The sequence below is a fragment of the Pongo pygmaeus genome, chromosome 1, assembly GCF_028885625.2.
Source record: "Pongo pygmaeus isolate AG05252 chromosome 1, NHGRI_mPonPyg2-v2.0_pri, whole genome shotgun sequence".
Lineage (NCBI taxonomy): Eukaryota > Metazoa > Chordata > Mammalia > Primates > Hominidae > Pongo > Pongo pygmaeus.
The window spans coordinates 198,839,427-198,854,018 of record NC_072373.2 but is presented as its reverse complement, the minus strand read 5'-3'; the positions used below and the strand labels follow the sequence as shown (position 1 = coordinate 198,854,018).

General features: G+C 38.4%; 2 protein-coding genes across 4 annotated transcripts; both read right to left on the bottom strand.

Annotated features, from left to right (window-relative positions):
* Nucleotides 1–497: 497 nt before the first annotated feature.
* PTP4A2 (protein tyrosine phosphatase 4A2) lies at nt 498–13,598 on the bottom strand. 3 transcript variants are annotated; one of them, XM_054465071.2, is made up of 5 exons: nt 13,466–13,598; nt 10,390–10,482; nt 6,199–6,329; nt 4,540–4,614; nt 498–3,270 (listed from the first exon to the last, which is right to left on the bottom strand). In XM_054465071.2, exons 1-5 carry the CDS (start codon nt 13,559–13,561, stop codon nt 3,162–3,164), a joined length of 504 nt encoding a protein of 167 aa, XP_054321046.1. In that variant the 5' UTR covers nt 13,562–13,598; the 3' UTR covers nt 498–3,161. The 3 variants fall into 3 exon arrangements, with proteins under 3 accessions (XP_054321046.1, XP_054321057.1, XP_063522637.1); XM_054465082.2 differs by lacking the exon at nt 4,540–4,614; XM_063666567.1 differs by lacking the exon at nt 10,390–10,482 and having other exon boundaries at nt 13,466–13,597.
* Nucleotides 13,599–13,600: 2 nt separating this feature from the next.
* LOC129020556 (uncharacterized) lies at nt 13,601–14,126 on the bottom strand. The gene has a single exon (XM_055019506.2). The coding sequence runs from the start codon at nt 14,124–14,126 to the stop codon at nt 14,061–14,063; it is 66 nt and encodes a 21-aa protein (XP_054875481.1). The 3' UTR covers nt 13,601–14,060.
* Nucleotides 14,127–14,592: the final 466 nt, after the last annotated feature.

Genomic DNA, 14,592 nt, shown 5'->3' with positions numbered 1-14,592 from the left:
TACTGAACACTTCAGTGACATAAAATCTTTGAATTTCCAAGCCTCTATTTTACCTCCTTGCAGTAAACTAGCAGGACCCAAAACAGTCCTTGAGAATAGCAGGCAAAGAAAGGGGAAAGATATAAGTGAAATTTTGTTTTTGTTTGTTTTTTTGGGACAGGGTGTTTGTCACCAAGGCTGGAGTACAGTGGCATGATCACAGCTCACTACAGCCTCAACCTCCTGGGCTCAAGTGTTCTTCTCACCTCAGCCTCCCAAGTAGCTGAGACTGCAGGCACACACCACCATGCCCAACTAATTATTAAAAATTTTTTTTTGTAGAGATGGACTCACCACATTACCCAGGCTGGTCTTGAACTCCTGGGCTCAAGTGATCTGCCTGCCTTGGCCTCCCGAAGTGCTGGGATTATAGGCATGAGCCACTGTGCCCAGCTTAAACACTGCTTTATAAGCACAGACATAAACTCTTGAGGATGGAGGAAAAAAATGCACAAAGAGCATGTAAAATATGTTTTATTGTTCTTTAAAAGGGTTCAGGGTTTGGTTTTAAATCAGGCTGCACACCTTTCAAATCAATCTGACATCTCTCTATGTCAAACTGGCTTCAGCTAGCAATACTTCATTAAATCCAAAAGAAAAAAATTGCTTTAATTTTAAGGAAAAAAAAATCCAGTTTTAAGAACAATTAACATTAGTCTTTAAAACAAAAGGAGGGCTAATGTTTCATGTTGCTTTATACATCCTTCTCCTCAATACAGAACCAGGAATGTAATTTTCCTAACTCAGGCAGGCACTGATACTGATGGACACTGCGCATGCGTACACACACACACAGAGGCAGGCACAGATACTGATGGACACTGCGCATGCGTACACACACAACACACACACAACACACACACACACACACACACACACACACACACACACACACACACACACACACACACACACACACACACACACACACACACACACACACACACACACACACACACACACACACACACACACACACACACACACACACACACACACACACACACACACACACCCCTTCCCCGAAACAACAAAATTCAGAGTATGTCAAGGAAAAAGGTTTGTTATTCTATTGATCAAAACCCAGTGGAATCAACACCATCTATCTTAGCTTAGCAGGTATGCTGTTTTGATCTTGAGTCTATATTAATGGAATCTATTGTTGTGTTCTGAAATAAAGAATTTTGGATAAACCATTATGTTTTAAAGTCCTAGAAACAATTTCAAAAAGCATTATTTTGTTTTGTTTTCTGGGATGGGAGAGGAGAGAATCTACAGATTTGCATTTAGTTAAAAATCAAAACTCCAGCAATAGGAAATAGGCAGTTCACATAGCCGGCCAACATTTGAGGTATCATCAGTGTGAGACAAGGTCCCGGTCTGTTCCTACTGGCCTAGCTGACGCTAACAAAATGGGAGGCTTATGGCTCTGCACAGCAAATTCCAGCAGGACAAGATGACTTTAAGCCTGTATTCAGAGCCTTAGAAGCAGGGCACTACTGAGTATGTAATATTTAGAGGTGAAAATAGTGCAAGAGATCCTGATGGTGCCCCTCTACCTGCTTTGTCCATGCAGCCTGATCGTAACTGCCTTCCACAAAGGAGCAGAAAAACAGCTTTTCTAGACCAGTACACTAAACCCAGCAAAGAATCTGCAAAAATGCTACTACACCGCTTCACAAGCAACATAGTCCCTTCACTACTCATTGGGTTGCACGATGTCTCTCTTCTACCTTGTTATGGCCTGTGGACACATACTCACTAGGCATCATTGTTGGTTTTAAACCAGGGATTTTTTTTTTTTAATCTCAAACCTAGTAATAACAAGGCAATCAGTGGTTAAACTGAACTTTACATATAGGGGGCAGTTTGGAAAACACACACCACAAGCATTTCTCAAGTCGAAAATATGTGAATTTGCTGCTGCTCCTTTGACGGTTCCTGAAAATTCAGAGTACAAGTCCTAAAATAAAAATTTTAAGCTACCAGCATTCTCTGATACTAGACAGAAAATCAGAGTAACGCTACAGCCCACAATTCTACAGGGTGTAGAAAGTACGCTTACTGCCTGGACATCTTTATTAATGGCCTGGAGTCCTCCCTTTTAGAAGACAAGTTTCTGGGATATCCACTTAGCTTCACTGGTTAGGGAAGAGAAGAATTTGACTCTCAGGTAAGTTGAGAAGAGACTCCTCTTAAAATGCCATTTCTCCACTAACTTATCAAAATAAAAACAAAACAAAAGGCTCTTGGCTACTTTGCCTAGTATTAGATAGGGTTTTGAGGAAAAGAAACTAACATGAACACCCTTTCATCAGTAAAGACTAAAAACCACCTGGATCATATTTTTTATATATATATATAATATATATTATATATATATAAAATATATATATAATATACTATATATTATATATATTATATATTATATATATATAAAATATATATATAATATACTATATATATTATATATATTATATATATATATATCACTGTTTTTTTGGTGTTTTGTTTTTTTCTTTATTTATCTAAAAGTGCCCAGGTGGGCTTAAGGCTGCCAGACTGCACGCACATCTATAGCAACAAGGGCTTCTATTTCATCTACAACTTGGATCGGGGGAAAGGGAGGTGTAGGAGAGGAAGAAAAAAAAGAGGGGAAAAATATACCACCAACCCTCCCCCACAAAAAAAGGGAAAAAAAATCCCACCACAGGGAGATCTATGTGCCAAGCATAATGGAAGAGTGTGCTCCCCAAACAGATGGTTTTGCACAGGCTAATGTTCTGCTGGTTTTCCTTAGAGACCTATTTTGAAAAAGTTTAAAAAGACAGGAGATTTCAAAATAATTCAATCCTGGCAGAAATTCAAACTCCAAAACTGGAGCAAAATCATCCTTCACTGAATTAATTCCTTTTCTCTTTCTCTTTTCTTAAACATTTTATTCATTTTATAGAGAGATTTCTTTTTTGTTTGCTTTTGTTCCAATCATTAGGAGAGTGGTTGAGGAGTACTGAATCCATCACTACTTTGATGACACAGGTAATATTCCAGATTCACATTTCCAGGTACCAAGAGTTCCCTCTAAATGCCACAATCAAGTCAGCCTTTGTTTACATTTCCTTCTACTGAACACAGCAATGCCCATTGGTATCTCTGAAGCGTAATCGCATCTTAGGTCGGTATTTCTCCAAGTAAAGCAGCTGTTTGGAATTGAACGCTCCCCTTCTTTTTCTGAAAATACAAGAATGGCAAACTTTATCATGTAAAAAAAGAGCTGTCTGATTCACTGAAATGTATTATTTACATCCTAAGGCCTTTCTAATTCCACACAGCTGAAAACCAGCATATTTCCCATACTACAACAATTCTTAAAGAGCTAAGTTGCAACATGAACTTTCTAAGACCCCCTAGAAGGAATAGAAAAATTTTTCTTGCTGTCATTATAGTCTATTAACCATTTAATAAAGATCAGAATAGTTTATCCAGAAACATCTGACTAAATTCTTCCAATTAGATTGATGTATTCTTCAGATTAGAGTTGGTAGCAAGTATTTAGGATGCTAAAAAATAATAGTAAGATGAAGAAGCAGGCTCAAGACATACAAAGATAGCATTCCTTGAAATATGTTACCTTCCTAGAGCCGTTACCATATATTTCATGCTCTCTGTCGCAAATAGTCTCTTCTTTTGTTTTCTTTTTTTAAAGGAAGGGTTGAAAGGGAAAGGGCAAGACAAAAATTGTCAAAGAATTCTGGATAACAAAATAGCATGATTCGTTATTCCAGATCAATGTCAAGATCCTGTCTGTGCACTACCATCCTGATTTTGTCCCTGAATACATCACTTAAGAGTCTCAGGTGAGTCCAGGCGTGGTGGCTCACGCCTGTAATCCCAGCACTTTGGGAGGCCGAGGTGGGCGGATCACGATATCAGGAGATTGAGACCATCCTGGCCAACATGGTGAAACCTCATCTACTAAAAATACAAAAATTAGCTGGGCGTGGTGGTGCATGCCTGTAGTCCCAGCTACTTGGGAGGCTGAGGCAATAGAATCGCTTGAACCCAGGAGCAGAGGTTACAGTGAGCCGAGATCGAGCCACTGCACTCCAGCTTGAGCAACAGAGCGAGACTCCATCTCAAAAAAAAAAAGAGTCCCAGGTGATTAACTGCTCCTCTATACATTCTTCTTGCCTCCTCCTAATACAGAATTATATTTGGAAGGTATTTGGAATCTATTAAAAGGAGCATTTTTGAGATTCCTAGATACTCAAAACAATATACTGGACAGTCTATAATGTCCAAATTAGAAAAACTTTTGAATCTGGAAACCAGCTGTACTGAGTCTCTATCACTTGCTCTAAATTTCTTACATCTTCAAATAATACTTTAAGCCAAAAAAAAGCAAATTATCCCATATTATAAATGAATATCCCTTCCATAATTCCTTCCTCATGCATGATCTTGCTTTCTGTGTTTCTGAACACAAAACTTCATACTCACTGTCTTATAAACTGAACTGCATCTTCGTACTTCATTCCACATTCAATCAAAGCAAGTGCAACCAGCACAGGTGCCCTGCAGAAAGAAACCTGTATATAAGTATCCATAAGTCTTGGAGTGAAAGGATTTTTAAAAACCTGTAACTGCATATTACCAATGAAACGCATGAGCTTTCTTTTTCCTGTATACTAAAGTAGCTGGTATCTGCCTAATACAGTAAATATATCTCATCATCATTAATTCTATGATTTTTTTTTTTTTGGCGGGGCTGGGGGCAGGGTCTCGCTCTATCACCCAGGCCAGAGTGCAGTGACACAATCATGGCTCACTGCAGCCTCGACCTCCCAAAGCTCAGGTGATCCTCCTGCCTCAGTTCCTCAAATAGCTGGGACTATAGGTGCCCGCCACCATGCCCAGCTAATTTTTGTATTTTTAGTAGTTAGTAGAGACGGGGTTTCTCCGTGTTACCCAGTCTGCTCTTGAACTCCTAGGCTCAAGCAATCTGCCTGCCTCCGCCTCCCAAAGTGCTGGGATTACAGGTGTGAACCACAGCGCCCAGCCTGATTATCTACTTTTAGTAAAGCACCAAATTCTAAACCTTAAGAAATCTTTACTCTTTAAAACATCACATTATATATTAAATTTTCTCATCACTAGATATGATCAAAAATCCTTCACTGGCCTTTAGCCATTATCACAGTAAACTAAATGGCCAAACATATTACTTATCTCCAATGTGTCAGAATTTTCATTACCAATTGATTTTAATATTTCCTTATTAAATGCTAAAAAGGTGCTAGACTTTTTCAAGAAAATCCTTTCGATGAGCTAGGAAAATGCCCAAGAATTGATGACTAGAAAAAGTTCTATCTTTTTTAAAAAATTTAACAAAGGAAATGATGTTTTTATAAAGCCCATTACAGGGCACCAATTTTGGCTACCTAAAACTAGGATAGCTACTAGTTATAAAACTGCCAAGTCAAGTTACAACATTATCTTCAACCTTCAGGATAAGGACTAAAACTTCTAATCTTATGAACAAACAGTACCACACTACAAAAAAGGAAAATAGCAAACAAAAGGGCAGAGCAGAACAGCTTGAGTCACCACCACCTTGAGGCAATGGCAGCCTACACTAATGTTTTGAGTCAAAGTGTGCATCCTAAATTGGCATTTAATCTGCTGTTGATGACAGCGTTGCAACACCATTCCAAGCAATGCTCAGGGGAAAAGGTTTTAAGATCAAAGTCAATTCTTGTCCATACATCTCCTTTCAAGAGTTTAAAGTTCAGATATCTGCTCTCTATTAACTTCCCATTCATCTCAGTCCAAAATTAACCATGTATAGATTCATCAAACTCTAAAATTATTTTAATTTTGTTGCCAATTTCAGTGACCTGAACTTTTGATTACTTGAAATAGGGAGAAAAATAAAACACCCACTAAATCCAGGCTGGCATCAGAATCAGACAACCAGATGAAATGAACAGACTATTTTGAGAAATCATTACACTAGTTTTTCCTCTCATTTCCTTTCCTTTCAGGTAATTTAATGTTATTTAGTATAATATATGCAAATGTCTACCAACGTGAAACTTTCAACTAACTTAGGCATGGTAATGAATTCAGACAAAAAGGGTAATAAAGGTAAGAGTTTACCTTCCCAATCCTGCAACACAATGCACTGCAACACAGCAACCTGGCTCTTCACGAAATTTGGTTTTTAACAGGTTTAACCAATCATCTACTATCTGATTAGGGGGTGGAGCTCCATCATCAAATGGCCAATCCTGAAAAGAAATGACCTTTTACATTAAATTGATATTTTCTCCATGATTAACATCCTAATACAGAATACCTGCACACAGTACACACGGCAGGCCTAACTGAACTAACCGCACTATATATACCTATTGTTAACACAATTCTGATCATTGCTGTAAAATGATCCAGGATTGAAATTAAAGTTTGCCAAATAAATTAGCCTTCTCAATGCAGTATCACACACATCTGAATTTACAAAAACTTACAGAAATCTCTATCAGAGTCATAAGAGCTAGCGTTCTCCCAAATATATCTGAATAGAGTAGTAATTAGACATTAACAGACAAAACTGTAATTAAAGCCAAGACAAAGTAAGAGAGGACATAGCACATGTCAACATGATTTAAAAGTCCACCCTGGCAAAGCACACCAACTGGTGTCTCATTGGTCTCTACAGATAAATGAAGATTATAATTGAAGATAACTAAGTTATGACATCTTTAGAGAAAGGTTATCTGATAAGAAATCTCCAATAGTTAGTAAATCATAACAGAAACATACTACCATCTTTGTGCTTATTAAAAGGCAAGCAGCAAGTATTTTTAAACCGCTTACTAAATTATATATGTCCCCATTTAACAAGGACAGTGCTGCATGACAGGGTCCTGAGCAAATGGAGACCATTTTGTCAAGTATCCCTTCCTCTTTCTGTATTCACCTATTTGGGCTATCTTTCAATTAAGACTAATCCCACGAGCATTCACAGTATAGGCAGGGGTTTATCTTCCTCACTACTTAGCAAGAGGTTCTAAGAAACCAACACAAATGGGGAGTGGAGGAGGGGGACTGGGGGCTGACATTTTACAAGCCTTCCCTCCTCCCATCTAAGCTTCAAAGACAGAAATGCAAAAACACTGTTAGGAATTTTTTTTAAAACATAAAGCTATTCTAATGAGACTGGATAAGGACACTTTAAGATATTAGGGGAGGAAAAAGAGAAGTGACAGAGCATTAAATTGATTCTGCATTCATTATTGGCACCACTAGAACACTTCATGTAGTCCATTAGCCATAACAGTACATGTTTGAGTTGACAACTACGCCCCATAATTAAAGGACTGTCCGTGTTATTATAAATGTCACTAGAGAGTTTAACTGTAAATAGCAATAAAACCAGTACCTTAGTCAAGAGCTTACTTCCTCTAATACTCCCTAAAATGCACCTAGTTAAGAAACAACATAAAACATGCTTCACTTACTCATATAAGTAGTGTCTATTTTTAAAAAATCATTAATCATTTAGAAACATCTGAGCCTCAAACTGATACAGCTAAAACCACCATTAGTCTATTCCAATGTGTGTATGGTTTGCAAGAGCATTCAGAGGATTGACAGGCCTTATTTGGGGATAACCTCTTACCATGAAATGTTCCAAAACCCTCTTCGCCTAGCAAAATTAGATTAACAAAGTCTCTGTCTGGGAAAAGGAAATTCCAAGCTTAAGGCTAAATGCCCTTGTTTTTTCAAGTGTAAGTTAAATCTTTCATTTTATCTGATCATAGCTATTTATTTATTTGTTTGTATTTTTTTTAATGACTTCTTTTCCTCTGGGTAGATACCCAGTAATGGGATTGCTGGATCAAATGGTAGTTCTACTTTTAGTTCTTTAAGGAATCTCCACGCTGTTTTCTATAGTGGTTGTACTAGTTTATATTCCCACCAGCAGTGTAAAAGTGTTCCCTTTTCACCACATCCCTGCCAACATCTATTTTTTTTTTATTTTTTGATTATGGCCATTCCTTACAGGAGCAAGGTGGTATCATATTGTGCTTTTCATTTGCATTTCCCAGATCACAGCTATTTAAAACAAAACAAAAACCTAAATTTAAAGGCCTGGAATAAATCTTAGGCCTACCATTATCTTCTACAAACTAGTTCAAGTTCTTTAGTTCATTTCTATTTCACAAAGATGTTTACCAACATTACTGACTCAAACAGACTATGGTCAATCCAGTCATTTTCTCACTCTGCCATCTGTCAAAACAAGTTGATTTCTGCTCACTATAGAACATATTCATAATTCAGCAAAATAAACTTGTATGCAGCTTATTTTCAGAAGTTTAAATTTTATTACTACTTTTTAAACACAGGGTTGCATTTGACACGTTTACACTCATTCCCAGTGATTTCCAGCAGTGGACAGTAAAGTCATTTAGAAATTTGACTGCAAGCAAATTACTACCACGCCAAACTATTAAAACACATTATTGACTGATTGATTGACAAGGTCTCTGTCAATCAAGCTGGAGCACAGCAGCACAATCACGGCTCACTGCAGCCTTGACCTCCCGGGTACAGGTGATCCTCCCACCTCAGCCTCCCAAGTAGCTGGGACTATAGGCGCATGCCATCATGTCCAGCTAATTTTTGTATTTTTCGGAGAGACAGGGTTTCACCATGTTGCCCCACTAGTCTTGGAACTCCTGGGCTCAAGTGATCCACCCACCTTGGCCTCCCAGAGTGGTGGGAACAGGCACGAGCCACCACACAGGGCCCTAAAACACATTTTCTTAAAACACATTTGGCTATTTAGTTTTTATTTTCACCAAAATGGACATGAGGAAACTATGGATCAGATATAAGAGGACTGCCTTACCAATAGGTCATTATTCTTTTTGCATCAACTGCCTTCCCAACCACTGACCAATATAATAAAGACTACAGAACTACCTCTCCATAAGAAGCAGGAACATAACCTTAAACCAGTATCTTCCTTACTACGTTCTTCCTACCTACTTATAAAATCTCCAGTTGTCTTCCTACTACATAACCTTCCCACAATCAAACCAACAGCTCAAAGACACCTAAAACTACAAGATCATTTCATTACATGCTCCTAAAAGCTGCTCCTACAACTTAGACAACTACTTAGGGAAGAAAGAATAAAATGTTAACTAACCTGATGCTCCCATTTGCTATAAGGAAACAAGCCTATTTTGGTGCTAAAAAGGAATTTAATTTAAAATAATTCCAATCACTTTGTGCTCAAATTGAGCTAGATAAGAAATCTAATCACACTAAAGCTCCTCAGAAACCTAACAAAAAGTATCAGAAACTATGCTGATTACTCTGGAGCAAGATGCCTTCTACCTCTCTCTCCTCATCCTCTTATCCCACCTTTTTGCCTCCTACAAGTTATCCACAAAATATTAAGTAACTAATCTCGTACTTGCAAAGTGGCAGAGTTCCGTATGGACTTAAGAATGTCTGACGGAAATTACTTTCGTTATATTCAAATTAGTAGCCTAGAAACAAAAGCTAAATATTGCATTAATTTCCTAAAAAATAAAACTTGCAAATTTACATGTTGTTAAAATAAGAGCACACTAAATTTTGCTTTTTATTAGTTGAAAACACTATGATTTGTAGGCTTTAAGAGCACAAATGAACAAAACTGCCAATTTGTTAATCCAAAAGAATTTGGAAGATTGCTATCAATAATGTATTTTTCACTACAACCTTAAAAAATCCAAAAGTACTACTGCCAGGGTTTTTTTGTTTTTGTTTTTGAGACAAGGTCTTACTCTGTCATCCAGGCTGGAGTGCAGTGGCATAATCAAGGCTCACTGCAACCCTGACCTCCCAGGCTCAGGCGATCCTCTCACTTCAGCCTCCCAAGTAGCTGGGACTACAGATGTGTGCCACCGTGGCCACCTAATACCAAGTTTTAAATTTTTTTTTTTTTTTTTGAGACGGGGTTTCCCTCTGTCACCCAGGCTGGAATGTGGTGTCGTGGCCACAGCTCACTGCAGTCTCAACCACCTAGGCTCAAGTGATTCCCTCAACTCAAAAACCCAAGTAGCTGGGACCACAGGTGTGCACCAACATGCCCCGCCAGTTTTTTAATTATCTGTACAGATGAGATCTCGCCACATTGCCCAAGCTGGTCTTGAACTCCTGGGTTCAAGTGATCTTCCCACAATATTGGGATTATAGGTATGAGCCAGTGCACCTGGCCTAGTTTTATAAATATTTATGTTTGAAAGATACAACTTGTTGTGAAAAATTTAAATACTACACACTCACTAGAACGTGGATTCCTTCTTTTTCAACTGGAGCTTTATCATATGTAGCATCACAAACTCGAACCAAAGTCGTCACTCCATACTTCTTAAGTTCCTTTAAAAAAAAAAAAAAATTATAATGGAACTTGTTTTTGAAACCTACAGCCAAAAATGTAGAAATGTACTATTATAGGCCGGGCGCGGTGGTTCACGCCTATAATCCCAGCACTTTGGGAGGCCTGAGGCGGGCAGATCACAAGGTAAGGAGTTCGAGACCAGCCTGACCAACATAGTGAAACCCCACCTCTATTAAAAATACACAGATCAGCCGAGTGTGGTGGCGCGGGCCTGTAAACTCAGCTACTCAGGAGGCTGAGGCAGGAGAATCGCTTGAACCCAGGAGGCAGACGTTGCAGTGAGCCGAGATCGCGCCACTGCACTCCAGCCTGGGCAACAGAGCGATACTCCGTCTCAAAAAAAAAAAAAAGAAATGTACTATTATAAATTAAAACAATGAGATATTTTTAGATAAAGATCAGAATTGTTCTCACTGTGGTTATATATTTAATGGACACTCATGAAATCTCAGTGGGAGTGTAAGACTCACCTTTCTAAAGGGCAATTTGGTAGCATAACATGAAGACTTACACAAAAGTTCACATACACTGCAACCTAAAAATTCTACTTCTGGGAGTTTATACAAAAGAAATAATTAAAGACATACGCAAAGATTTAGGTAACAGCACGTTCACCACAAACTGGAATGGTGAAAAATTAGAAACCACATTAATGGTCCAAAAACAAGGGAATGATTAAAGAAGTATGGCACATCCATATAGTGAACACTATGACAGCTATAAAAACAATACCAAGGAGGATGGGGAAAGATTTTTAAAAATATATAGTGTGATCCTATCTGTATGTGTATTTATGAACACACACAGATATATGCAGAGAAAAACATCTAGAAGCCAGTTATTAACAATTAAATGTTGTTAAATTCTTTTTGCTTATCTGTATCTCTTTATTTTTATGAAATAAACATTGCTTTTTTTTAAAGAAATACAATTCTGAAATTAAGAAAAAAAGTGGTATATTAAAAAGACACCTAATGCAGTTATAGCGAGAAGCCTTGCTCCTTTAAAACTCTCCCTACGGTGAATGCCTAACCCAGTGACTACCTATCTCCAAGGGGCTACCAACATCTTTTTTATAGTTGCAGGAGGACAGTGGCCTGTGCCACTTTTGGAGACTATGGCCAAGGAATCCACAGGTTGAAAATAGTACCACATAATTCAGCTAGACTTAAAGGTGACTGAACAATCTGAGGGCATACAGGCCTAGAATCAACTTGTACGCTGTATATATGAAGTTAAGCTCAGGGAACTGTAAGCATAAATAAGCAGGCACAGTGATATCCTATAAGAAGGGTCCATCATTTAGTTATCTAAAGTGCAGAATTATTTTAATTGCTAAAGGACTTCATTTTTCACAAAAAGGCCTTCTTATAATACAGACTCAAGAAAGGTAGAAGTATTGTCAGGAATTTTAAAAATGTTTCAAAATACAAATAAAATCCCATTAAAATAAACTCTGTAATAGCCATTCATTGAAAAGTTGTGATAGAATTTTTTATAGTATTTGTGACCTTAAGCAAGTCAAAACCTCTTTTGGTCTCAGTTTTCCCATCTATAAAATGAAAATCACTAAGAGTTCACCCACCTTTCTAAGTCTACTCCATAAATACAGCAAGAAAAATCATTTAAACTCAACAACCCAAGAATGATTAAAAAGCTTATGTTCTGGTCAGGCACGGTGGCTCACGCCTGTAATCCCAGCATTTTGGGAGGCCGAGGCGGGCGGATCATGAGGTCAAGAGATCAAGACCATCCTGGCCAACATGGTGAAACTTCATCTCTACTAAAAATACAAAAATTAGCTGGGTGTGGTGGTGTGCGCCTGTAGTCCCAGCTACTTGGGAGCTGAGGCAGGAGAATCGCTTAAACCCGGGAGGCGCAGGTTGCAGTGAGCCAAGATCGTGCCACTGCACTCTGTCTCAAAAAAAAAAAAAAAAAAAAAAAAAAGGCTGGGCACGGTGGCTCATGCCTGTAATCCCAGCACTTTGGGAGGCCAAGGTGACAGATCACAAGGTCAGGAGATCAAGACCATCCTGGCTAACATGGTGAAATCCCGTCTCTACTAGAAATACAAAAAATTAGCCGCACGTGATGGCAGATGTCTGTAGTCCCAGCTACCGGGGAGGCTGAGGCAGGAGAATGGTGTGAACCCGGGAGGCGGAACTTGCAGTGAGCCGAGATAGTGCCACTGCACTCCAGCCTGGTGAAGAGCAAGACTCCGTCTCCAAAAAAAAAAAAAAAAAAAAAAAAAAAGCTTATGTTCAAATGTTTGCTCAAAGAAGTATAAAGAGTTTTTTCTCCTACCAATAGAAAAAATATTAAGGATCTGACATAAAAATACTACCTCTACCACCTTTCCTTCTCCCAAGTTTCTGGACCCTTGTATACGATTATTACAACGAAGTAGTCTGGGGGTGCCTTTTCATCAAAGGTGATTAGAATATCTGAAGTACATACAGAATGATTTTTAGTGTCAGACACCTAGGCAAGTATAGCAGTTCCACCACATACTATGTGCCATTAGGCAAATTACTAAATGGCTCTGAACCTGTTTCCTCATTGGTAAGAGGGAAATAATGGTATCTACACCTCATAGGGTTTTTGTATTTGTGACCTTAAGCACAAACATTGCTCGTTGCATAATGTGTAACACTGTTTATTATAATGCTAGGTGCATACCGTGTTCAATAAATGTTAATTATTATTATTGAATGTTTGACCAAAAAAACCTGTCAATAAATGTAGAAAGAACACAGAGAAAACAGTACTAGATATCTCTACAATCCCCAAATTTCATAAAATGTTCTTGAAAAAATCTGCTGTAACTAACCCAACCCAATTCAAACCAGGATTGGCAGGATGACTCCAAATACAGAAATAAATGGCTTTGTGCTAAGAGAATTTTTTAATGGGATTTTACCTAGAAATCAATCCAAAAAGTAGACCATGCTACAATCTTACCTCTGTGAACTTGTTGAGAGTAGCATTGGTAGGGTTGTGAGTTATCAGAAAACGCATGTTCTCATAGGAGATCTCCACAGGGGCTGGACGGTTCATTATGGCAAATAAAAAGTGTGAACGTGCGTGTGAGTGTGATGGGGAAAGTGAAAAAAAAAAAAATCAATAAATCTTGAAATGTTTCACAGCAGAAAACATTAAAAAGACCACTAAAACGCCTATTATCAATCAGTGTTTTCTCTATTCAACTTGTTTATTCCTTATGAAGCTTCTCTCTTCAAGATAAGCAAAGTATTTAGAATCCACTTGAATCCAAATTCAATTTGGGCCTCAATTTCTGCAGATGGATACCTTCGGACTCCAAAAAATCCAACTACATACAAAACTTAAGCAGCCTTTACTACATTTAGGCACTAGTGAGACAAGTTAAAAGTGTAGGTCACTTTTCACTTGTTTACTTGATGCTTAATTTTACTGGAGTCATTAAAAGAAATATGCTTGCAATTAAAAAAAAAAAAAGCCAACTATTTCTGAGGCCAGTCTCGGTGTCCAGGAGTCTTCAAGGCAATGTTAATTATGGCACATAGAACCTCCAAGCTCACTTGTCAGCGAAAATGCTGTGCTGAGCCTGGCAGAAGTCTGCCCTCACACTCAGAATCGCCATAAATGTGCAACGTATATTCCAACGAAAAACCTGGAGAAGAAAAGAATAAGTAAAATGAACTAAAGGCTGATGGCACAGTAAACACAAATGCCTGAAGTCAAAATACATTCTTTATAAACCCAAAGTGATGTGAAATGTCACCAATTATACGTTATTACCATCTATGAAGAATTGGATAAAGGGGTATTATGAAGAGTTTTAAAAATCAGAGACTCGAGCCGGGTGTGGTGGCTGATGCCTATAATCCTAGCACTTTGGGAGGCTGAGGCAGGTAGGTCACCTGAGGTCGGGAGTTTGAGACCAGCCTGATCAACATGGAGAAACCCCGTCACTACTCAAAAATACACAATTAGCCAGGTATGGTGGTGCATGCCTGTAATCTCAGCTACTCGGGAGGCTGAGGCTGGAGAATCGTTTGAACCCGGGAGGTAGAGGTTGTGGTGAGCCAAGATGGCGCCATTGCACT

Bases quoted from the DNA above. Each gene is read 5' to 3' on its own strand.
- PTP4A2 (XM_054465071.2), bottom strand. From the start codon at position 13,561: ATGAACCGTCCAGCCCCTGTGGAGATCTCCTATGAGAACATGCGTTTT. The intron at 10,483-13,465 runs GTAAGATTGTAG...TTTTTTTTAAAG, and splicing joins CTCTCAACAAGTTCACAGAG to GAACTTAAGAAGTATGGAGT. The intron at 6,330-10,389 runs GTGAGTGTGTAG...ATTTCTTTTCAG, and splicing joins AAGAAGGAATCCACGTTCTA to GATTGGCCATTTGATGATGG.